This window comes from Symphalangus syndactylus, chromosome 11 (assembly GCF_028878055.3).
Source record: "Symphalangus syndactylus isolate Jambi chromosome 11, NHGRI_mSymSyn1-v2.1_pri, whole genome shotgun sequence".
Classification (NCBI taxonomy): domain Eukaryota; kingdom Metazoa; phylum Chordata; class Mammalia; order Primates; family Hylobatidae; genus Symphalangus; species Symphalangus syndactylus.
In genome coordinates, this window is record NC_072433.2 from 68,098,554 (window position 1) to 68,124,518 (window position 25,965).

Here is a 25,965-nt window from a genome sequence, read left to right on the forward strand (position 1 = left end):
TCACGCAAAAAGGCACAAGTGAATACATATTCTCTGGATCCATTTATATGAAGTTAAAGAATAGTCAAAACTAATATATGGTGCTAGAAGTCAGAATAGTAGTAACCTATATGGTTCTGTGGGGTTTTGTCTGGGATGGAGCATGTTGGAACTTTTTTGGGTGTTGAAAATGTTCTCTATCTTGTTCTGGTAGGTGGTTATTTTGATGTGTACATAGGCAAGGCAAAAAATTTACTGAGTTGTAACATTTAGTATTTGTGCATTTTACTGTATGTAAGTTATATATCAATTTTCAATAATATTTTAAAGGCCTTGATGTACAGAAATGCAATAGAATACTATGCAGAAACTTTTTTAAATTTTTTACTTTTTTGTTACAGCATCTCGCTGTGTTGCCCGGGCTGGAGTGCAGTGGAGCCATCTCGGCTCACTGCAACTTCTACCTCCCAGGTTCAAGCGTTTCTTCTGCCTCAGCCTCCCAAGTAGCTGGGATTACAGGCATGTGCCACCATGGCCAGCTAATTTTTTTGACTTTTGGTAGAGATGGGGTTTCACCATGTTGGCCAGGCTGGTCTCGAAATCCTGACCTCAGGTGATCTGCCCACCTCAGCCTCCCAAAGTGCTGGGATTACAGGCATGAGCCACCACACCTGGCCCAACCTTTATTAATGTGCGAAGATGTTACAGCGTACTGCAGATTGTAAGAGAACATATATATGGCCAGGCCCGGTGGCTCACGCCTGTAACCCCAGCACTTTGAGAGGCCAAAGTGGGCAGATCACGAGGTCAGGGAGTTCAAGGCCAGCCTGGTCATCATAGTGAAACCCCGTCTCTACTAAAAATACAAAAAAATTAGCCAGGCATGGTGGCGGGCGCCTGTAATCCCAGCTGCTCGGGAGGCTGAGGCAGGAGAATTGCTTGAACCCAGGAGGCAGAGGTTGCAGTGAGTGGAGATCACACCACTGCACTGCAGCCTGGGCGACAGTGTGAGACTCCATCTCAAAAAAATAAATAAATAAATAAAATAAAAATAAATTAAAAAAATTAAAAATGCATATAGATTTAAAGATGTATACCTTTGTATGTGTAGAAAATTTTTGCAAAGAAGTTCAAATGCACAACATAATGGTTAAGTGCCACCTATTTTTCCCCTATAAGTTGATGTCTAATATAGTAGTGTTGAGATCACATATCATCCAAAGGCTATTTCCCAAGAGTGGTAGAGCAATCCTAATTCCAGAAGAGACTTTAATAAGAAAATCAATTGTTCAAAAATTCAAAGGCTTCTAATAAAGGGTAGCTTACTGTCCTGTAAGAGTGGTATAATTTGTTAATTAGCCAGGTATGTACTTATCCAGTGGGAAATGATTAAAAGTAATTTGGAACAGTTCGTAATTTGCTTGTTTGTTGGAGTTGGGGTCATGTGTGGTTATTGTTTTTCTGTAATTACAAAGAAAATTAAGTACCTAGTCAATATATAGACAAATGCTGTATCTCCGACCTTGTTATTTAGGGCAAGATCCAAGGGAGCTCCCAGACCTCAGCAGCAAGAGCTCGGGCTCCAGTGTCCTAGTGTTTCACATCAATGTCACTCTTACTCTTCATAGTAATTACCTCTTTGTACCCATCAGCCTTTGGTCTCGGGAACCAGCTTGTCCAGCCACTTGTATCTTTCATGAGGGAATCTCATGTCAAGACGTCACAGCTCAGTAGGAACTCGGGGGGCAGATGGGGAGGGAAGGGGCAGACATCTAAGCAATGTCTGATGTGCTCAGGCTGCGTGAATAATTCCAAAATTGTCCCTATATAATTCAGAAATGGAGTTTACAGTAGTCTAGTCATGGGAGAGAGACCTGTAAATGATAAGTTGAATATCTTCTAAAACTCCTATGATGGAATAACACATGGCTTGTGGTATAGTCCCCAAAGAGACAGCAGTCTATTTTAATTGGGAGGGAACATGAGCTGTGTCTTAAAAGATGAGTAAGATTCACCGGGTAGACTGACAGGAAGGACGTTTCAGACCCAGGCACCTGAGCCAAGTGGGAAAGAGCCTGATCGACCTGCTCAGAAATGTTTCTGGGGGCATATCATACTGTGAGACAGAACCAGATTTATTTTCTGTAGTAAGGAGCTGGCTTCTTTTCTCTGAAGGAGTGGGAGATATTGTACTACTTTAAATAGGGAAGCATTATTATCAGTTTTGAATGTTAGAAAAGTGATTATGATGGTGAGAAGGAGGAAATCAATTGGGAGATTTGGAATCCTCAAAGTGAAAGAAGATGAAGGCCTGAATTAAGGTGACACCAAAAGGGGATGGAGAGGCTCAAGAAATAAAGGTTATGGCTGGGCGTGGTGGCTCACGCCTGTAATCCCAGCACTTTGGGAGGCCAAGGTGGGTGGATCACTTGCGGTCAGGAGTTCAAGACCAGCCTGGCCAACATGGTGAAACCCTGTCTCTAGTAAAAATACAAAAATTAGCCGGGCATGGTGGCGCAGCCTGTAGTCCCAGCTACTCAGGAGGCTGAGGCAGAAGAATCGCTTGAACCTGGGAGGCAGAGGTTGCAGTGAGCTGAGATTGTACCACTGCACTCTAGCCTGGGCGACAGAGTGAGACTCCATCTCAAAAAAAAAAAAAAAAAAAGAAAAGAAAAAAGAAGTAAAGGTTAAAAATGGAGAATTTGTAGTTGAATGAGTAGTATGGGGGAGAGGGAGGAGTCTAGTATTTTTTAGATTGGGTGACAGATTGGGTAATACCACTGACCCCATCAGGATGGAAAAGAGCCAGGTGTGGCTGTATTTCTCAATGGCTCGTTGATGTTACTTCATACCAACTTGGAAAGAAAAATGAAAATCCTATCTGCCTGACCCTGAACTCACTCTAAGATACTCTTTTTTTTTTTTGTATTTAATCCTGCCAGTTTCTTTTTTTTATTTTTATAGGTTTTGGGGGAATAGGTGGCATTTGGTTACATGAGTAAGTTCTTTAGTGGTGATTTGTGAGATTTTGGTGCACCTATCTCCCGAGCAGTGTATACTGAACCGAATTTGTAGTCTTTTATCCCTCACCCCTTTCCCACGTTTTCCCTGAGTCCCCAAAGTCTATTGTATTATTATTATGCCATTGCGTCCTCATAGCTTAGCTCCCACTTACGAGTGAGAACATATGATGTTTGGTTTTCCATTCCTGAGTTACTTCACTTAGAATAATAGTTTCCAATCCCTTCCAGGTTGCTGTGAATGCCATTAATTCACATTCCTTTTTATGGCCGAGTAGTATTTCTCATATATATATGATATATATCTATCTCATATATATATTTATATATAGTATTTCTCATATATATGATATATATTATATCTCATATTATATATATATAGTTTATTATGCACTGATCGATGGGCATCTGGGTCAGTTCCACATTTTTGCAATTGCAAATTGTGCTGCTATAAACATGCATGTGCAAGTATCTTTTTTGTATAATGACTTCTTTTCCTCTGGGTAGATACCCAGTAGCGGGATTACTGGATTAAATGGTATTTCTACTTTTAGTTCTTTAAGAACTCTCCACACTGTTTTCCATAGTGGTTGTACTAGTTTACATTCCCACCAGCAGTGTGGAAGTGTTCTCTTTTCACTGCAGCAACACCAACATCTATTATTTTTTGATTTTTTGATTATGGCCACGCTTGCAAGAATGAGGTGGTATTGCTTTGTGGTTTTGATATGCATTTCCCTTATCATTAGTGAAGTTGAGCATTTTTTCATATGTTTGTCGATCATTTGTATATCTTCTTTTGAGAATTGTGTATTCTTGCCCTTAGCCCACTTTTTGATGGGATTGTTTTTTTTCTCGCTAATTTGTTTGAATTCATGGTAGATGCTGGACATTAGTCCTTTGTCATATGTATAGATTGTGAAGATTTTCTCCCACTCTATGGGTTGTCTGTTTACTCTGCTGACTGTTCCTTTTGTAGTGCAAAAGCTCTTTAGTTTAATTAAGTCCCAGCTATTTATCTTTGTTTTATTCTATTTGTTTTTGGGTTCTTGGTCATGAAATCCTTGCCTAAACCAATGTCTAGAGGATTTTTCTGATGCTCTTCTAGAATTTTAATAGTTTCACATCTTATATTTAAGTTCTTGATCTATCTTGAATTGATTTTTGTATAAGGTGAGAGATGAGGATCCAATTTCATTCTTCTACATGTGGCTTGCCAATTATCCCACCACCATTTGTTGAATAGGGTGTCCTTTCCCCACTTAATGTTTTTGTCTGCTTTGCTGAAGATCAGTTGGCTGTAAGTATTTGGGTTTATTTCTGGGTTCTCTATTCTGTTCCATTGGTCTATGTGCCTATTTTTATACCAGTACCATGCTGTTTTGGTGACCATGGCTTTATAGTATAGGTTGAAATCAGGTAATGTGATGCCTCCAGATTTGTTCTTTTTGCTTAGTCTTGCTTTGGCTATGTGGGCTCTTTTTTGGTTCCATATGAATTTTAGGATTTTTTTTCTAGTTCTGTGAAGAATGGTAGTGGTATTTTGATGGACATTGCATTGAATTTGTAGATTGCTTTTGTAATCCTGCCAGTTTCTTAAAGACCATCCTTCTCCCCCAGTACCTCCTCTTATAATCTCTACCACATATTTGAATGGTTTCAAGGCTGGGCACGGTGGCTCACACCTGTAATCCCAGCATTTTGGGAGGCTGAGTTGGGAGGATCCCTTGAGTCCAGGAGTTCGAGACCAACATAGCAAGACCCCATCTCTATGAAAGAGAAAAAAAAATTTTTTTTTTTTTTTGTTTTTTTTTGTTTTTTTGAGACGGAGTCTCGCTCTGTCGCCCAGGCTGGAGTGCAGTGGCGCAATCTCGGCTCACTGCAAGCTCCGCCTCCCGGGTTCACGCCATTCTCCTGCCTCAGCCTCTCCGAGTAGCTGGGACTACAGGCGCCCGCCACCACGCCCGGCTAATGTTTTTGTATTTTTAGTAGAGGCGGGGTTTACACCGTGGTCTCGATCTCCTGACCTCGTGATCCGCCCACCTCGGCCTCCCAAAGTGCTGGGATTACAAGCGTGAGCCCCGCGCCCGGCCGAAAAAAAAATTTTTTTAGTTATTTCATAGTATTGAACAACAAAACTATCCACACAATTCTACCCTCAGAGTGGAGAGAAAGCAGGCAGAGCTTGAAAGGGGCTCACCCAGCCACCTCTCCTCTCAAGAAAGCTGCCTTTGGTTTCTATACTTCTGCTTGTTGGAGGAACTGGTCTAAATCTGGCAACAAAGCTGTTCTGGGTTTGATTGCTACTGTTGAATCTTCACTGAAGCTGGTCATTGCCCCTTTCTTCTTTATCCCTTCCTTGGAGTGAAATAATATAATCAAGTTCAAAAAATTTAATTGAAATATTCAATGTGAGAGTCTGTTGCCCTTTGTCAGTTCAGGGGCTAATGGGAAAACTCTGACTTAGAATAGAATGAGCTCTTCAAGCAGCCTATGCAGCTCTGCCCCCAGTCTGGGGCAAGAAGTGTTTCTTGACTTCTCCAGGCAGTTGTGTGGGCTTTATCCCGATACTGCCTCTTCAAATGGCTGTGGGCAAGAAAGTCAAGCTGAGTGCAGTGGCATGTCCCTGTAATCCCAGCTACTCAGGAGGCTGAGGCAGGTGGATCGCTTGAGCCCAGGAATTCCAGACCAGCTAAGTACCTGGTGATGCACCCCAATCCTTCATTCTTGGGGGTTCTGAGGCCTTGATACTCCTGCTTGTGTATAATTGAGATAATCTACATTTGTGTCTGGCCATGATAGTATAAGGGGGTGCCCAGTGGGTTCCTCAGATTCCACCCATGCTCCTTGTAGCTCCCATTTTGTGGTTCTGAGAATCACTCTAGCAAACACCATGACCCCTTTATCTCCTATGAAGGAAACTGGAACGACCAGGTAGTTATCTCAGCTTCCATTTCAGGGGAACTACCATAGTATCCTTTGGTGGAAGTATTCTTCCCTTGGATGCCAAATTATTGATAGCAGTAGTATCAGTATCAGTAGGGCTCAGAGTTGTAGGGGTAGGATAGCAATTTTTTTTTAATTGACAAGAAGATCCTTTTCAAAATGTTTTCAACTTCAATCATTCGTTTTCAACTTTTTCTGCTAAATCTGGAACTGTTAGTAAGGATTGTCTCAAAGAACTGTCTTTTCAAAAAGACTTTAAAGATTATTCAGTAAATGGAATCTTTTTTGTTAAATCTCTGATTTAACATCTCCTCTTCCATGTCCATCTCCTCTTCCTCTTTCCAAAAGTGGTGACTCAGGTCTTCCTAGGACAGGCTTTTCCATAGATAGACAGCTCCAGTAGCTAAGAGAGAACTGAAATATTTCTGTAACTTAATTTTCTGGTTCTAACTTATCTTTATTTGGAGGACTCTGAATAAGTCATTACATTGGTTCTTTTAGTATCTAAGGCCAGCCATCTAATCTCAACTGAGTCTTTTTATCTCCAAGCTAAGCAACAGTTCTTTTACTTATTAAAAAAATTTTTTTAGATTCTATCATTTTTCATCTTTTACTGCATATTCTTTAGTTTAAGATGTGGTACCTAGAATTAAAAACACTATTTCACATTTGACCTATGAGTGCTAAGATTCAGGAGTAGACACTGATTAAATAATATAGTCAGGCTGTTAGCACTCCCAACAAACCTGCATTAGTTAGTTAACTGCCATTTTTCCCTACATCTTTTCAATTTAGGATCATTAAGATGGAAAGCATCCCTTCAATGATTATGAGAGACATAAGAGAGAAATAAAGGTTTTATTACTTACAGGTCCTGGGGTACACAGCATACCTGGAGGCCATGTGCAGGGATGTCAGGGAGTGCATGGAGAGACAGAGGAAGGGACCCGTGGGTCAACGCCTTTATTGGGTCCAGGGTGTTAGCCAAACAGGTTTCCCAAGGGGAGTTTGAATTGATGGGTTTAAGGTAATCAGGCATGGGTTCTAGGAGGTCACACAGTGACTAAGAGGTGACCGTTGTGGCACATATGTAGAATCCATGTGGGGTGTGAGGGTCAGCGGGGCCAGTTAAGCAGGGTGTATCTAGTTGTTCCATAGGGAAGTCACCAGGAAGCAGTTACATAAGGTAGATAACTGGATAGACCAGGCTGAGGAACTGGGAGGCGGTGTAGAACTAGTAGTGTGTCAAGGGTGACTGAACCTTGCTTCTGGTATGAGAAAGTCCAACTTGTATTCAAAATGGATGCCAAGGTAACATAAGATTTTAAGAATTCACTAAACATATAAATTGCTGATCATCCTAATCTTATACAACTGATTTCAAAACCTAAAAGTGGGTATTTATGATGCTTAAGCTTTAGGTTTTTGGTTTTGATCCATTGCTCCAGCTAATAGACATTCTTTTGGATTGTTTTTGCAATTTGTTGTGTTAGCTATTCTTCCCAGTTTTTCCTTTCCTGGCCTTCTTTAAGAATGATCACCTGAGGTCAGGAGTTTGAGACTAGCCTGACCAACATGGCGAAACCCCGGCTCTACTAAAAATCCAAAAATTAGCTGGGCGTGGTGGTGGGCATCGGTAACCCCAACTACTTGGGAGGCTGAGGCAGGAGAATTGCTTGAACCCGGGAGGCAGAGATTGCAGTGAGCCGAGATAGTGCCATCACACTCCAGCCTGGGTGACAGAGTGAGACTCCATCTCAAAAAAAAAAAAAAAAAAGAAAGAAAGAATGGTAGATATCCAGGCCGGCGCAGTGGCTCGCACCTGTAATTAATCCCAGCACTTTGGGAGGCCAAGGCAGGTGAATCACTTGAGGCCAGGAGTTCAAGACCAGCCTGGCCAATGTGGCGAAACCCCTTCTCTACTAAAAATACAAAAATTAGCCAGGTGTGGTGGTGGGCACCGGTAATCCCAACTACTCAGGAGGCTGAGGCAGGAGAATTGCTCGAACCCAGGAGGCGGAGGTTGCAGTGAGCCAAGATTGCGCTATTGCACTCCAACGTGGGCGACAGAGCAAGACAGACATTCAGGCTGGGTGCAGTGGGTTGTGCCTGTAATCCCAGCACTTTGGGAGGCCAAGGCAGGCGGATCACTTGAGGCCAGGAGTTCAAGACCAGCCTGGCCAACATGGTAAAACCCTGTCTCTACTTAAAAAAAAAATTTTAGCCAGGTGTGGTGGTGCATGTCTGTAGTCCCAGCTACTCAGGAGACTGAGGCAGGAGAATCACTGGAACCTGGGAGGTAGAGGTTGCAGTGAGCCAGATCGGGCCACTGCACTCCAGCCTGGATGACAGAGCAAGACTCCATCTCAAAAAAAAAAAGAAAAGAAAAGAAAATTAATGCTAGACATTCAAAGAAGGTACACAAAGAGACAGGATGTCACCTTGTGGAGGCCAGTGGGCAGTGCCAATAAATCTGGTGGGTTTGTGATGGTCCACCATCTGGCCCTCTTGGAGACTTAGAAATGGGATCTGAGGAATATTGGCATAAGACTGTATAAGCTCGAATATTATCATCCCCAATTGCACTATGTCTTCTTGTTTTAAAATGTAGGTGCTATGGTTTGGCTCTATGTCCCCACCCAAATCTCATTTTGTAGCTCTCATAATTCCCACGTGTTGTGGGAGGGGACCCAATGAGAGATTATTGAATTATGGGGGTGAGTCTTTCCCACTGCTGTTCTCGTGATAATGAATGGATCTCAGGAGATCTGATGGTTTTAAAATGGTTTTAAAAATGGGAGTTTCTCTGCACAAGCTCTCTTTGCCTGCCACCATCCACGTCTTGCCTTCCACCATGATTGTAAGGCCTCCCCAGCCACGTGGAACTGTGAGTCCTATTAAACCTCTTTCTTTTGTAAATTGCCCAGTCTCAGGTATGTCTTTATCAGCAGTGTGAAAACGGACCAACACAGTAGGTTTAATTATTATTCAGGTATGGTGAGGCCAACAGATCAAGAGACAACTGATACTGGCTGGGTGCAGTGGCTCCCACCCCTAATCCCAGCACTTTGGGAGGTTGAGATGGGCGGATCACTTGAGGTCAGGAGTTCAAGATCAGCTTGGCCAGCATGGTGAAACCCCCTCTCTATTAAAAATACAAAAATTAGCCAGGTGTGGTGGTGTGCACCTGTAGTCCCAGCTACTCAGGAGGCTGAGGTGGGTGGAACACTTGAGGCCAGGAGTTCAAGACCAGCCTGGCCAACATGGTGAAACCCCATCTCTGCTAATAATACAAAAATTAGCCAGGTGTGGTGGTGCGTATCTGTACTCCCAGCTACCCAGGAGGCTGAGGCAGGAGAATCTCTTGAACCTGGGAGGCCGAGGTTGTGGTGAGCCAAGATTGCACCACTACATTCTAGCCTGGCATCAGAGCGAGACTGTCTCAAAAAATAAAGAAACAACAAACTGATATTGAAAAAGAGTTTGTTACTCTCAGTTCCCAAGAGGAAACGGGGTTGGTAGCAAGGGTGGTGTGTAGGCAGGGGGGTCACACTGTGCAGCACCACATGTGGAGAACCCAGGTTGGTTGGGAGGCAGGAGGAGCAAGGGGGAAAGGTGGGAAAGGGGCTTGATTGTGGTTTCGGTGGGAAGGAATGGGCAAGGCAAGGCAAGCAGGTTTCCGGTTGGCTTGTTTGAATAACTTCAGTGGGCTCTGGGGTGCACGAGCTGTCTCTAGCTGTCTGGTTCCTGGCCCTAGGGTGATTAGTATAAGGGATGGCGACCCAGAGTGTGAGAGCCTGATAAGGGAGATGCTTGGGGAATGGGCTCTGGATTGGCTGGTTTGCATATGGAAGGTATGTTCCCTGGGTGAGCTGTTTCCTATCTCTAGGAATTAGTTAATCCTGGGAGGGGCTGTCCCTCCAGTGTCAGCAAGGTCTCAGGATGTCGAAGCCTCAAGAAATACAAAAATTAGATATGATGAATATTCTTATCAGCCTAACAGGCTTATTCTTTCCTTTAAGCAAGCAATATGGGAATCAAATTATTAAAAGGCTACACAGTGGGTGATTAATCAGAATAAGGGTAGTTTTATTTGAAAATGTATAAGGTTCCAGTACTAGATGCCTGATAGGTGTGTTTCCAGCCAAGAATGTGCCAGGCAGTTGTTTACTGGGCACCGCTTGGATGGGCACTGTCAACACCTTTCTCAGTAACTGGGGTTGCCTTTTGTCCTCCACAAAAGGACTCTGCCATGATTCAGTATTAGTTGTACTCACTGGAAATCCTGGTCCCAAGTAACTCAGAATCGTACCTGTAAAACGAATAAATAAAATGTCATTATACCTGTAAGTTAAATCACACTCTTAAATGAAGTTAAAATATAACAAAAATGCATTTAAAAATATGTGCATATATACATGCCTAATTGCTGTTGCAAACATCGATAGGACCCACCATTGGGATCACAATGGTGTATTTTACTTAATGGGGTGAAAAGTCTCACCAGATGGCTTTACAACCAGACTCAAACACCATAAGTGTTCTTAGGATTGCTAGTAGGTTTAAAATTCTTCCAAATATGGCCAAATTTTTTTCTTTTTTTTTGAGACAGAGTCTTGCTCTGTCGCCCAGGCTGGAGTGCAGAGGTGCGATCTAGGCTCACTGCAAGCTCCGCCTCCCGGGTTCACGCCATTCTCCTGCCTCAGCCTCCTGAGTAGCTGGGACTACAGGCGCCCACTACCACGCCCGGCTATTTTTTTTTTTTTTTTTTTTTTTGTATTTTTAGTAGAGACGGGGTTTCACCATGTTAGCCAGGATGGTCTCGATCTCCTGACCTCGTGATCCCTCCTCGGGCTCCCAAAGTCAAAAAAATTTATTTATTTTTTTTAAGACGGGACCTGCTCTGTCGCCCAGGCTGGAGTGGAGTGTCACAATCTCGGATCACTGCAACCTCCACCTCCTGGGTTCAAGCGATTCTTGTGCCTCAGCCTTCCGAGTAGCTGGGATTACAGATTACAGGTGCGTACCACCATGCCTGGCTAATTTTTTTTTTCTTTTTTTTTTTTTGTTTGTTTGTTTCCGAGACAGTCTTGCTCTGTCACCCAGGCTGGAGTACAGTGGCGCAATCTTGACTCACTGCAACCTCTGCCTCCCGGGTTCAAGCAATTCTCCTGCTTCAGCCTCCCAAGTAGCTGGGATTACAGGCACGCACCACCATGTCCAGCTAATTTTTGTATTTTTACTACAGGTGGGGTTTTACCATGTTGGCCAGGCTGGTCTCGAACTCCTGACCTCATGAGGATCCACCAGCCTCAGCCTCCCAAAGTGCTGGGATTACAGGCGTGAGCCACCGTGCCCAGCATAATTTTTTGTATTTTTAGTAGAGACAGGGTTTCACCGTGTTGCCCGGGCTGGTCTGGAACTCCTGACCTCAAGTGATCCGCCTGCCTCGGCCTCCCAAAGTGCTGGGATTATAGGCATGAACCACCGAGTCCGGCCAAAAAACATTTAAAAAATGCTGTTAAATATCTTTTTCATGTTGGTTTGAGAATAGCAACAAAAGTTATTCTTTCTTAGTTTCCTATTTATTCAAAGTAGCATGTGGCACAATTGCTCTTGAAATTATGTTGAAATATCATTAGTATTTGAAAGATAAATAAAAATCAGTAACCAAAATGATATTTTCAATCTTTATTGATACCATTTTGTTTATGAACTAATCTATTTACATATCCTTCCAAATTGTATCCTTACAACTTGAAGTCAAGTGCTTTTCTCGATATTAAACTTGTAGAAAGCATTTAGCTACCTATAAATACCAGGCACAATTCTAAGTTCTGAATCAGAAAATATTTCTAGTGTAATTAATATTAATGTTGTTCAAGACATGAAATGGAAAAACCTCTAATTACTTTTTAAAATAAAAGCCACAAGTAATTAAATAATTACTATGTACATTACAACTTGCTTATATCAAATTACCAAGAAAAGCATCATGCCAATTGTTAGGATCACCTGTACTCAGAAGGCAAAGAAAGTTGTACATGACAATCATCAAATTAATACACTTAGGTTTTGTATAGTCTGATTTATTATTTGTTGTTAAGCTGCTAGATTGAAATAAGGATTCTTTGTATAAACATCATACTTTGAAGTTATATAGATGATATAATTATTACTTTATAATATTTTATAATACTAATATGGTATTCATTAATTTTGTTGGAAGTTATTCACAGGTCCTAAAATACTAGATGATTGGAATGTCACATTAAGGAAATTATCCTTAATATATAAATGTCTAATAACTACATATCAGAAATAAAGATATTGTTTAATATTGCCAAATATTTAGTACATTTTGTGATTGTTTCTACTGCCTCTATTAATTTTAGCTAACCTCATCTAATCATCAGTTTTTCTTTTTAAAAGAAAGCAAGCGCTTAGTTTTTATCCATGATGAACTTTTTTTTTTTGGTTCTTTTTGAAAGACAATAATAATTTGATATAAGTAAAGAGGAATGCTTTTTAACTTTTATATCATCTTGTCATTGGAAACTTACGGATAAGCTTCCAAAACTAATAACAGTAATTAAAAGATATGGGGAAAGAATAATTCCTTAAAAGATATGGAGAAAGAATAATTCCATAAGATAACATTACAGGTAAGTCTGTTTAAAAAACAAAACAAAGCAAAGCAAAACACAGTACACAAACAACAAGACTCGGCATAGATTAATAGTAGGTTGTAAAACTCTGACTTGCCAGTTTGACACTAATTAAACTGACACCACGAATATTTTAGTTGCCCCTTCTAATACAGTGTTTAACCTTTTAAATTTTTAATTAGAGTTTTATCTATCTTCAGTCAACATTTGTAAAGAATTAGTTCATTCTTTCCTTGTAGCTCGAGTTTTTTGATGTTAGAACATTTTATAGCTGTCAGTGTTTTCTTTTATGGTTTGGAGATCATAAAAAATTGCAATTTCATTTATTAACATGAAATGTTAAAAAAATTATTGACTTGAAAACTGTTTCGTGATAAAATATTTAGTCAATCTGAAAATTAAAAAAAATTACCCCAACATACATGGCCTTCTTTCTTTGCTGGTTTTTTTTTAATGACAAATTTGGACTACATGTAGATTGTTAAATATTAGAAGCATTGAGAAAAAAAGCTTTCCTTTTGTTTGAGAGAATTCCCTTAACAGAAACTGTGTATTATTTTTTATGCTCATGATGCCTAGTACAAATCACATTACATTTTAATGCATCTAGCCATTATGGACTAACCAATTACGAGATTTAAAAGAATGAACATTTAAGGTTTCTTCTCTAGTTCTTTGTTTCTCTGATATAAACATTTGAAGAAAATGTTTTTTACCCATCTCCTAAAAGTTTACTAATTGCTTAATTTGTTCAGTTTGCAATGATTGTCTCCTTAACAACATTTTCTTACTTTTAAATTCTTTAGGGAAAATCGGAGCTGTTGGCATAAGCACTTTTTGACCACAAGAAAGAAGGCCGCAAATCTTGTTGTTGACATTGATATCTGAGATGGGAGGGTGAGAATTTACACTTAAGGGTGGGAGAAACCCTTGTCTGGTTTGGGTAACACTGTGATCTAAAGGGAAAGCTCCGGAACCTCGCCTTTCTAAAACTGCATGATTTCTCCTGCTCAGGGGACCTAGGGAGATATTCTCCAACAATTCTTTGGACTCTGACAATTGGGAAGGAGACGGTGAGAGGATCTTTTTCTTTCCTATAAGTGCTTTGCCATCTTCTAATGTTGGAGGGGTAAGGCCAGCTGAGAGCTGGGAATCAGAGCTGTAGTGATTTGCCCCCAAGTTTCTTTTTTGAACTATACTTCTTAAGGTGGAAGCAAATATTGTCTGGTTAGAATCTGGGTCCTGGTCAACAGGGACTTCAACGCATTGCTGATTTCCTTCTGAAAGATAAGATTGATCATTTATTTCATCATATGACATCTTCCTTGAGCTGGCCTGATCAAAGGCTCTTAGCAAATGTGCAGTGTCTTTTACATCAATGCTTTGGTGCCCAGTGATGAACCGCTTGGAAAGTGCCAGCCCATTGGTTTTATAGGATAGTTCTTCCTCTGGTGTAATATCCTGGAGCTCCTCTTGCAATGAAGCCACTCTGTTCTGGTGCATTAATGATGGGGGACTCTTGATCCAGGGCGGAGCGTGGGGGAGCTTGGGCCCCTTAGGGGCCAACGCAGGTTTCCTCACAGGGGAACCTGGGTCCCAGGTATCGTCATTGCTTCCAGCAAGCTCAAGATCTTTAAAGCCAAAAAGCGTCAGTTCCGTTTCAGAAGAATGTGAAAGTGGCGATGAGGCAGTTTTGATGTCTATTTCTGAAGGAGTGGTGCAGGTAGCTGGGGAATGACACCCATCTATATCCACAGGAGGCATATTTAAGTACTGTTTAGTAGTATACTTCCCACAGGGCGACTTTGCTGTTGTGATGATGATGACCTCTTTCCCTTTTGCCTTGCAAGCACTAAGAAGAACTTTCAGGGTTTCTGTATCTTCTGAATTTATAGCATAAACAAGAGCTGAGTGACTAGAATGGTCTTGCAAGCTGAGGTCAGCCCCACTCTTGAGGAGCAAGGAAACAACTTCAGCGCCAGCTTTTTCTAAGCAAGCATGCATCAGAGCCGTTTTCCCAGATTTGTCCTGTATGTTGGGATCAGCATTGTTCTCTAACAGGTATTTCACCATTTTGGCTTTACTGACACTCTGGTGATCGACATGTTTGGTCTTACAAGCGATCATTAAAGGGGTTTCCCCACGGTCGTTGCTCTCATTAACGTAGGCACCACCTTCTAGCAAAAGTCGTGTGAGGCGAAGCCTGCTCTGATGGACTGCTTTGATCAAGGAATTTCCTTCACTTGAAATTTCCATACCTTCATCCATCTTCAGAGGTCAGAAATCAATACCTGGTTATCAAAGACGGCAAAGACCAAAAGATTAGCCAGAATCAGCATCCCAACTTATATTCATTTTGTTAGAATTAATTTTGAAAATATGTAGGGGACATAAATGGGATTATGCTATTAATAAATGCAGAACAAAATAGTGAATTGCAAAATAAGATAAATTTTTGAATAGTAATGACCTTTAGGAAATTACAAATTAAAATTTATTTTCAAAATCTTCATTGAATATTTATAGCGCCAACATAGTACTTTCCTAAGTCCCACATTAATTAAAAAATAATCTACCTGTGAAAAATAATTTTTAAATTAATAATATTAAAAAGCACATTTAGGACAAGTACAGTGGCTCACATCTGTAATCCCAGCACTTTGGGAGGTTGAAGCAGGAGGATTACTTGAGGCCAGGAATTTGAGACCAGCCTGGGCAATGTGTAGTGAGACTCCATCTCTACCAAAAATAAGTTTTAAAATTAGCTGGGCATGGTGATGTGACCTGTAGTTCCAGCTACTCAGGAGACTGAGGCAGGAGGATCACTTGAGCCCAGGAGTTTGAGGTTACAGTGAGATATGATCATCCCACCTGCACTCAGCCTGGGTGATAGAGTGAGACCCTGTCTCTAAAAAAAATTAATTAAAATGTAAATTTTAAAAAGTAAACTTAAGCCAAAAAGCCAAAATTCTGTTGTCATTGCAACTGAATCAATTAAAATATTGGTAGCTTAATGTAAAAACTTTAGTATTACATTACTTAAACATGCTCTTCAATTAAATAATGTAAGTGATGCCTAGATTTTCAATTTGAGGGACATTTTTATGTTTCTTTTGAAGGATGAAATATTGTTTGGGCTACAACATGTTAAAATAACTGACATAATATCTGAAATTCACACTGAGATTGGAATGGTGAGCATGTGATTACGCATTTCTCTTGATTCTATTATTTAAATCATATACTGACCAGGTAACGAGGTTAGCAAGAACTATAGAGTTAAATTTTGACAACAGTATATCTGCTCTGAAAAAGGAGTTTCATAGGCAAGAAACCTGAAAGGAGCCATCCAGACTTTGTAAACATTTTAATTTTTGTTATTGAAACTAAAAAATATTTATGTTTAATTTATTTAAATATTTTAGATTCAGATTCCTTCAACAGATAATTCCATTAGGTGATAAGAATTATGTCTTCATTGAGGACTAAGAAAATTTTTGTCTTTTAACAGTCCTTAGAGTTGTGGGGGGAGAATCAGATGAATGTATGTATAATATTTACATCTGTTTCATTGATTCAGTAGTTTTTGGAAACTGAAAACTAATGTTTATTCTACTTTACTTTTAAAGTTAAGATTATGGGAAATGGATTTCTATTTGATAATAGAATAGATAACAAATCTAATAACAACCAAAAGAAAGAAGAGATGAAGAGAGCAGAAAGAAAGTGAAGAAAAAAGAGAAAAGTAAGCATGCAGGCAGAAATTTCATTGTTAAACATCTACAAGCTCCTGACAATGTGCTGGGCACTGAGCTACGAAGATAGAAGCCCTGTTTCTGAGGAGCTCACAGTCTTTTGGGAGAGATACTATATAAGCAGCTGGTTACAGAGTCAAGAGAGCACAGAAGCTTTAACATCCTGGGGACCAAAAGGGGCTTCACAGAAGCCAACTATTTGAGTTGGGTCTTGAAGACTTTGTAAGAATCTGGCAGGCAGACAAAGGAGGAGGGAGAAGTAGATAATACTCCTTTTGCAAAGACCTAGAGGCCTAAAATAGCAGTTATTCATAAGGAAACAGGCTTTATTTAATTGGTTACAACCAAACTTCAGGAAAATATTTTAGCAGATAGTTAGAGTTAGGGTTAATATGGCAGAACACACACATCTAATTTTGCTTCTTCCTGAAAATCCTTAAAACCAAAGAATTTTGTCAAAGACAAAATTAAAGACAGAGGGAAGAGGAGAAGATGGCAGCAACAATATTTTGGAAGCCAGAAAGCAGATGAGCCAGTAGTAACTGACTCAGCGTGTGTGTGTGTGTGTGTGTGTGTGTGTGTGTGTGTGTGTGTGTGTGTGTGTGTGAAGAATACAGCTAAAATAAGGAGGAGTAGGTGAAAAGCTGTCAGATAAGCAGTTAGATCCCTAGGTCCTTGCTACTTGAAGTGTGATCCTACCTTGGCATCACCACCACCAGAAAACTCTTTTATATGCAGAATGTCAGCTCCACCCCAGAGCTACTGAATCAGAGCCTGCATTTTAACAAGATCCCCAGGTGATTTGTATGCACATTAAAGTTTGAGAAGTGCTGCCTTAGGTCACTCCTCCAACTCCCAGTCACTAGGAGATAGAAGACTGCCCCTCCCGCCCTCCGGGATGTCTAGAGGTTTATTCCCAGGAAATGATGAAACAGAGCATCTCTGGACTGGGAGACACCAGGCATGTTTGAGAACAAGAAAACAGGGGAATAAGTGATTGCTCACTGACCACGGCTGAAGGGTCCCACAGCCTGCTTCCCCAGCTTGGCTTCGAGGAGGCCGGCAGCCATACCCTCACCCCTCAGGGATAAATTGCTATAGCGTTCTCTCAAGAATCTGACATGCCACCCAGGTCATACTTACAGTTGGTGCCACCATGCCCAGCCTGTTCGCTCACCTTTTAACATTTAGTAGAGAACTTTTGAAATTGTCTAAACATTAAACTTGTCAGGGAAAAAAGGTGTCAGATACTTTATTCTCCAAATGTACCATACATGTTCAGGTTCTTTCTGTAATCAGTACCTGAAATGAGGCTGAATACACAAGCCTCATTTGTGTGTTTAAGGCTTCTCATTAGCTTTTAATCCCAACCATTTAATCATGAGCAGCCACACAAAAATTTAAAAACAAACAAAAATGCTTCTTACATTAAAGATAGAGACTAGAACAAATTGAAAAAAGCAACTTGGAAGAAACGTATTAGTCAGAAAAATGAAAAGATGAAAAATTGAAAAAGTTGAAAAATGAAAAGCTTTTGTCATACACTGGCAATATTGTCCTTTCTTTATTCATCTAATTTTGTACCTGCTACTAAGTTTTTTAAAAGTAAACAATTATTTTACTTAGGGATCAAATATAAGGGGGAACCTGAAAAATTTTTTTTAAAGCAAAAGGAATGATTAATACAAACATCAAGAGAAGGCTACTCCTTGGTAGAGATTAGGAGAACAATGCCGTTTGGGAGGGACACAGAGAGGCCCAAAGGTTCAGGTGATGTTCTATTTCCCAGTCTGGGTGGTGCATAGGTGGGTGTCTATTCTATTCTTCTTCTTTAAACAGTACGCATTTCACATACTCTTCTGTATATCACTCTTATTTACTTATTGTAAAATAGAATGTGTGTGCAGAAAAGAGCATAGCATATATGTGAGATATACTTCATTATTAAAATTTACAAAGAGTCCTATTAGGTCTTCCTTTTAAAAGAGTAATTCAGTTCTCATGACATTATCAATGACATTTGTGCCTTGACTTTCACTGGACTTTCAACGACTAAGCTCCTGAAAGGCAGTATTCAAAAAGACATAGTGTTCATCTCCACTTCAGTATCATTCATGATGCAAAGCAAAGAACTACTCAATATATACATACATAAATGCAATGAGAGTGAGTGCTTTGATTTTATGTCCCCTGTGACATACTCTATAAAGGCTATCTTGGAGCCAGACATACCTGCAAGTCAGGAACTTAGGAATTTGGGATCAGTTGACAGCTTGGGTCCCAACTCAGAGGTCTATTCTGAATGCAAAGCATCTGAAAAGAGCTCACATGAGACAGTGATCACAAAAGGATCATTTTTAAAGCATTTTTCATATATAAATGGGCTTAATAGAGCATAGAGATGTAGAGAAATGAGCTGGAATGTAATACCAAATATAGAAACTACTTAGTAATTGCAATTCAATTGCTATACAGTATCAGTCATTTAAAAAAATTATTTGACCAAAAGTAGCATTTGAGAAACAGATATTCAAATGAGAACAAGTTGCCAGATACCAGATTTCAATATTATACTCTCTTATAGTTTCTAGTGTTTAGGTCAATCTTGTTTTTAGTTTTTAAAGTCTTAGCAGAATCTTTGGGGGAAGATATTTTACTTAAAAATTTTTTTAAATATTTTATTTTATTTTTTGGCACAGGGTCTTGCTATATGTCCAGGCTGGTCTTGAACTCCTGGCCTCAAACGATCCTCCCACCTCAGCCTCCCAGAGTGTTGGGCTTACAGGCGTGAGCCACCGTGCCCAGCCAAGACTTTCTACTTTTCAGCCATCCTCAAGTAAAGGCCTTTCGCCACAACACTAAACCTGAGCACTTGCTGTCACAGCTTTTCTGTCACCAAGGTTGGTGTCAGGAGGTTCTGGGAGAAGAAGAGAAGCTGGTACTATGCTGGCGACTGCCATGCCTAAGGACGACAGTGGCCCCATCACAGTCTTGTGGAAAAAGAGGGTGCTGTGGGCTCCAGGGTCTCAGAGAAGTTGAGCAGTGGCACCAACTCGCTGCCTAATCCACCTGCAATGTGGACACAGGCAGACCCTCTCCTCTGAGGACTGGGAGAGTGTCCAGCAAAACCAACCCCATGAGGTTGACTCTTTACTCATTATAAAGACTTTTAAAGCCACTTTGTTTGCTCACTTCTTCTTCTTTTTTTTTTTTTTTTTTTTTTTTTTTTTTTGAAATGGTGTTTCGCTCTTGTTGCCCAGGCTGGAGTGCAATGGCACAGTCTCTGCTCACTGTAACCTCCACCTCCTGGGTTCAAGTGATTCTCCTGCCTCAGCCTCCTGAGTAGCTGGGATTACAGGCGTGCGCCACCACACCCAGCTAATTTTGTATTTTTAGTAGAGACGGGGTTTCTTCATGTTGGTCAGGCTGATCCCGAACTCCCGACCTCAGGTGATCTGCCTGCCTCAGCCTCCCAAAGTGCTGGGATTACAGGCGTGCTCCACCGTGCCCAGCCTGTTTGCTCACTTTTTAACACTTAGTAGGGAACTTTTGAGATTGTCTAAACATTAAACTTGTCAGAGAAAAAAGGTGTCAGATACTTTATTCTACAAATTTACAATACATGTTCAGCTTCTTTCTGTAATTAGTACCTGAATGGAAGAATCCCGGTCTCTTTAGCTCTTCATCTTTTTCCAGGGGTTCTTTTATCTTGCCTTCTCCATTTGTACATCAAAAACACTGATATTTACGTCTGACTCATTTCCTTTTCATAGAATTGAACTCTACTTTTGACGAAGACCACTTCTCTTGCCTAGAACGTTCCTTCCTCCTTGAAGCATCCTGATTGGACACTGAGTGCTGATAGCATACTAACATCCAGTCAATCCCTTTGTTATGTCTAGACTATAAGCAATTCCCAGATTCAGTTGCACCTTCTATATAGATAATAGTTCAACTGCAGAAAGTTCAGGCATCCGACAGGTGTCAATCGTGACTCTCACACTTATTGGCTATGTGCCCTGATCAAGTCTCTCAGCCTCTAGGAGTCTTGAGTTCCTCATGCGTGGAATGACAATCATAGAACGTGCATTCCATGGGGATGTGGTAATGAAATCAGACAATGTCTAGAGGAAGACTTTCTTGTTTTGTTTTCACACTCACTGCATTCTTCTTTTTAAAATGTTTATCTCAGAATTAGCTTTTTGAAATGTTTATCATGTCCCCAATCCACAGCCTATTTAAAATAACAGACAAAATATTGGAAATGTTGTTTTTTTAAGGATCTCATATTTCTAAGATGCAATGCTTCTTCTCATTTTGTAAACATCAGTGGAATCTAATAAGCAAAACATGGAAAGAGCATATCCTTGAAGTATACTTTCCTTACAATTTCCAAATACTATCATTTCAACATTATTACAAGACATTAATTATTAAACAGCTGGATAAACTGCTTTTCATTCAAAAATTGCAGTGTCTTTAATGAGGTGCACTTGCACCTCATCATGGCATATTTACAATGCTCCTTTACTTCCTCCCTGTATGCCCAAGATGCCACCAAAATTATAAGCATTGAGTTATTTTTAAAAAATATTTTAAATATGTATATTTTTAAGAACAAAGAAAATTGGAGGAGAGATACCATTAGATGAGCAATTTCAAACAAGCTCTGGAAATGGGGGGATGGTGGAGTGGCAAATGGCCTTAGCATAGCAGAGGAGGCTGCAGGACATAGACCCAGGGAGGCTGCTTACCCACAGGACCTGTGACATTTAGGACTTAGAGGTCCCAAGTGCCATAGAAAATGGCAATGAGTATCAGGGCTCAGAACAAGAAGATGATTGAAAGTCTGTGGACATATTTTATCCCCTACATATTTTATCCCACCCCAAGTAGCAGACAACCACTTTCCTAGGCAAGAAAACGAAGATTTGTTTTCTAAATTGATCAGAAAGCCTCCAAACTTAGAGGCAGCTTGCTGAAAACAGGGATTCAGTGAGCATGTGCAGGCCGAACGGTGAAGTCCCCAGCTCCTTGCCCTGCTACAAGGGGACTGGAAGCCAGGAAAAGGAAGTAAGACGCATTGCATCTTGGAAAGATGAGCCCGATTAAAAATATCTGTCGATGCATGAAAGCAATTCAAACCATAACTGCATTCACCCTTCCAGACACCCACTCTAAATGGAAATAGAAAGTTACCTGAAAACATTATTCAAAATTTCATACTTCACTTTTGTCTCTTCTCTCCCTGGATAAGTTTTCTGTCAGCCAGCTGTCAGTTCCTACTGAAGGAAATCAAAGCTATTCAGAGTTACATAAACACCAATAACTTGTTACATGCATCTTTCCCATTTGGAGTCTAGTTTTTAAATTCCTTATTAAGAAATCCCCCAATGTTTGCTCAGTTAGTCATATCTCACTGATTATGAGTTTGTAAAGTGTCTGGAGATTCTATGCACAGCAACCCCGTGTGTGTCTGTCTGCAGGGCTGAGTCTGCCATGCGAGGACTGCTGGGGTTGGAAGGGCCTCGGCAGTCACTTGGTGCAGATGAGGAGGCTGAGAAAGGAAAGGTGAGGGCACTCTCCCAAAGCCAATCATCTTACTCACCTGCTTGCCAGAGGTCAATTACATGTTTGTGTCCTTTATCTCAATATCACCTTGCTTCTTGGATGGACAGCTTCCAGTGGAGTAGGACTCTGTTTTGAGGGCCTGATTTGTGTGTTATCTCACATGGCAGTGCTGCATGAGCTGAGGTGCTTGCAAAGCCATCTTGGAGACGATAGGCCAGGCCTTTCCTGTGGCTTTTTGTCCCCATACCATCCCCAGTTTTCCTTTCATTAAGACAGAAAAGTGGCCGGGCATGGTGGCTCATGCCTGTAATCCCAGCACTTTGGGAGGCCGAGGGGGAGCGGATCACCTGAGGTCAAGAGTTTGAGACCAGCCTGGCCAACATGGTGAAACTCCATCTCTACTAAAAATACAAAAATTAGCTGGGCGCTGTGGCGGGTGCCTGTAATCCCAGCTACTCAGGAGGCTGAGGCAGGAGAATCACTTGAATTCGGGAGGCGGAGGTTGCAGTGAGCCGAGATTGCACCACTGCACTCCAGCCTGGGTGACAAGAGCAAGACTCCGTCTCAAAAAAAAAAAAAAAAAAAAAAAAAGAAAGAAAAGTTATTTTCCTTTGAGCCTTTCACTCTACCTCCAAATAGGATCCACGCTTCCTCTCATAAAGTTCGTCATCTCGCCGTGGTAGGGAAGAACTTAACAAATGGGTTTGAACTCAAAATTCGCCGGCCGCCCTTGCCCCAGTCCCTGCCTATGTGATGCCCCAAAGGGGATTAGAGACTGCTCAGCTGAGGCAACAGGGTGCGTATCAGGGACCTGGGCTCCGGCTTTCTCCAAGTTACCAACCTCTGGGAGGTCATTCTTCTGAGCCTTAGTTTCCTCACCCCTAAAATGGGGATAATATCTACTTTACAGTAGATGATTGTGAGGATTTTAAAAGATCTGAACACACTTGCTACTTAGGAATTCAATAAATGTGCATTTATAAACATGCATCACCAAATACAGGCACTGCATACAGGAGTCCTCAGGGCTGGTGGGGTCTGACAATGGGATGCTAAGTTCCCTATACCAATGGGTTCTCCTTTTGTGGGCATAAGAAACACATGGAGTGCCTGTTAAAAAGAAAATTCTAGGCTCCACTCCCACATATTCCATGGGAGGTGCTTCTAATGCACACTTGGAGAAAATCTGAGGCAAACTCTTCATTCCTCATTCCAGGCCACTTCCTGTTTGCTATGGACTCCTGCCTCAGACTCACACAGAGCTGTCTCCTTCATTACTTCCAAGTGGTGTGATGCTCAGCTCCCCTGCAGGAGTGAAAGGCAGAGATAGATGGCTGCCACAGCCTAGAGATGAGTCCAGGGAGCTCACAGGTCCCAGAGAAGAGGACAGCCTTGAATTAGTAGAACGAGCCAGAAGCTGGAGGTTTGCTGCCCTGCCTTTCCTAGACGGGTTTGAAAAAACCCAGAGCCCTAGTGAGCAGCCAAAGGCCAGGAGGGAGGCCAGCTGCACTGGAATAAGGCAAGCCAGCCTGCCACAAGCAAATGTGTATCTCCTCCCCACCCAAGGAAAGGGGCAGAGACAGAATAAAAGATGCATCTGAGGTCGTCCTGGAAAATGGAATAACTGGCCAGAAAAAGATTCTTCCCTGGTATTGACTTGCAAGAAATATTTAGAAACTGTCCAAGGAGATGGGTAGCTGGTAAGGTTTGCTGTGTTTCCCACACATACCCGCAAAGGGCTGCCGTGTTCTCCTAGTTACTTCGGCTGTCCCCCAGGCCTTTGGGGCATCTATGCCCCAACTTCTGTTACTGATTCACCTCCCCCACAACACACACACACACACACACGAGAGAGAGAGAGAGAGAGAGAGAGAGAGAGACCAACCTAGTCCTCCAAGTCTCAGGGAACCAAGGTGATGGGATTTCCAAGCTGTTAAGTATGCTGGCAGCGTCTCCGCGGTCCCCGCCGACCCCTGGAACCAGACGCGTTTCCTCAGTTTTTCCTGAGAGCAGGAGGAAGCGAGCTCAAGGCGCTGTCGAAGGGCAAAGGAAGGTGACTGGGGCGACAGCGCCAGGGCACCGATAGGGGCGGGGTGCACGTTTCGTCGCCTCATCTCTGAGCCAGGGCGGGCAGCTGGCGGGCTGCGGCGATCACCATCCACGAAAACGGGTTCTGCCTACAGCCGCTGCGGAGCGGTCCCTGAGCCGCTCGCCCGCCCGCCAGACGCGACCCTCCCTTGGGAAATGGTGCGTCTGAGGGGCGCAGCCACTGCCCCCATCCCGGAGCAGGCGCACCTCTGCACCCGGCTCTCTGCTAACGGGTCCGGTATCCTGGTGCCAAGGCTGTGCGCACCTGAGAGGCGCGGGGACCGGCTGCCCGCCCCTGTGCGGCTCCTGGAAGCAGGAGCTCCTGGAAGCTGCAAACGGCTCCGCAGTCCCCAGCCCGCCCCCAGCGCCCAGCCGGCACCTCCTGCTGCCCAGCTGCGGAGGCACCTGCGGAGACGCGCCCAAGTCAGCCCCTCCGACTCGCGCGCTCTTGCGGCCCAGCGCGCGCCGCTCCCGCTGCTGCGCCGACCTTCGCCCATCAGGCCCCCGCCCCGCATCCTCCTCGACACCCCGCGGCCGGGCAGCCCTCGCCGGTTCTTGCCGCACGGCGAGGCTGAGAAGGAGGCGGAACCCGCATCCCCGCGGAGTCCAAGCCCCAGCGGCCGCAAAACTGCAAACGAGAACCAGCGGCAACGGCAGGAGGCGCGAGGGTAAGCTCGTGTGAAGCGCGCCCCGGGGTGGCGGGGCAGAGTCTCTCGGGAGGCCCCTGCAGCCCGGCGGCCCTCGGCTGGCCCTGGGTCTCGCATCCTGCTCGGGGCACTGCAATGTCAGGGTGCGCGGGAGGTGCGGGCTTCAGGGGCCTGCGCGCACCGGGCAGGGAGCACTGAGGCCGTGCGGGCCGCTGGGTCCCACGCTGCGCCCTCGATGTCCTCCTCCCGGCAGCCGCCACTGAAAGCCAAAGTTTCCCAAGTGCAGCCGGCAGGGACGGCGCCTTACACTGACCTGGGGCGCGCTGTCGAGTTGGCGGCGGCGCTTGCAAACCTCTCTCTGGCACTGCCCGACCCTCTGTGCGGCCCTAGGGCGCCGTCCGAACTGAGCTGTGGTCTTCGGCTCCTCGGCGGCTCGAATCGCAGATCTCGGTAGATGCCGCCCGGTCCCCGCCCTGCTCGGCGGCAAGAGGCGGGCGACTGCCGCGAAGCGCTGTAGCTGGGACCCGGAGCGCGCACCTCGCCAGACTCCCGGGCAGCGCGGCGCTTCCGTTGGGGGTGACGCGTCGGCTCCCGGCTCTGCGCAGGTGAGGGCAGCAAGGCCACTCTGGACCCAGGGGGGCCAGAAGCTGCTGGAAGCTCCGCCTTCTGTCCCTGTAAGTCCCACCCCGGTCCCCCGCTTCGGCCACCGCGCTTCGGCCACGGCGACTTGGCCAAGTCGACAGGGGCAGCAGGGTCTCCCCATTGAGGGAAGCACGCACTCCTACATCACAGGCTTCGACTCCTCCAGTCCGTATCCCTCCCTTCAGTTCATATCCACCCGCTGGTCCATGAATCTGTCTGTCCCCACCGGTCCTTCCACCCCTCCACGTCCCTGTACCCACTTCAGGTAAAGCCAGAGCCACACTTCAGGCTGGGGTGTTAGTGGGAACAACCGTTCTTATTTATGTCTTTAGGAATTTATAAGGTTATTATGCTATTATTAAAACATGAATAGAACATATTAACAAAATTTCACAAAATACATTTCATATGTTAAACTCCGCTGACAGATGAAAAGGAAATGAAGTAGAAGCAACTTTTTTTTCTTGCTTTTAGTTTTTGGTTTTTTTGAGACAGTCTCATTCTGTCACCCAGGCTGGAGTGCAGTGGCGTGATCTCGGCTCACTTCAACCTCCGCCTCCTGGGTTCAACTGATTCGCACGACCCAGCCTCTGGAGTAGCAGGGATGACAGGTGTGCACCACCACGCCTGGCTAATTTTGGGATTTTTA

General features: G+C 43.1%; 1 protein-coding gene across 4 annotated transcripts; it reads right to left on the bottom strand.

Moving 5' to 3' along the window:
* Positions 1 to 9,474: 9,474 nt before the first annotated feature.
* On the bottom strand, positions 9,475 to 25,220 carry ANKRD34B (ankyrin repeat domain 34B). 4 transcript variants are annotated; one of them, XM_055298180.2, is made up of 5 exons: positions 24,988 to 25,220; positions 23,825 to 23,972; positions 21,568 to 21,653; positions 18,601 to 18,681; positions 11,622 to 14,904 (listed from the first exon to the last, which is right to left on the bottom strand). In XM_055298180.2, the coding sequence occupies exon 5, from the start codon at positions 14,879 to 14,881 to the stop codon at positions 13,337 to 13,339; it is 1,545 nt and encodes a 514-aa protein (XP_055154155.1). In that variant the 5' UTR covers positions 14,882 to 14,904; positions 18,601 to 18,681; positions 21,568 to 21,653; positions 23,825 to 23,972; positions 24,988 to 25,220; the 3' UTR covers positions 11,622 to 13,336. The 4 variants fall into 4 exon arrangements, 3 of the variants coding, with proteins under 3 accessions (XP_055154155.1, XP_055154157.1, XP_063468888.1); XR_008660970.2 differs by lacking the exons at positions 11,622 to 14,904; positions 18,601 to 18,681; positions 24,988 to 25,220 and adding an exon at positions 9,475 to 10,257 and having other exon boundaries at positions 23,825 to 24,274; XM_055298182.2 differs by lacking the exons at positions 21,568 to 21,653; positions 23,825 to 23,972; positions 24,988 to 25,220 and adding an exon at positions 20,019 to 20,657.
* Positions 25,221 to 25,965: the final 745 nt, after the last annotated feature.

Bases quoted from the DNA above. Each gene is read 5' to 3' on its own strand.
- ANKRD34B (XM_055298180.2), bottom strand. From the start codon at position 14,881: ATGGATGAAGGTATGGAAATTTCAAGTGAAGGAAATTCCTTGATCAAA.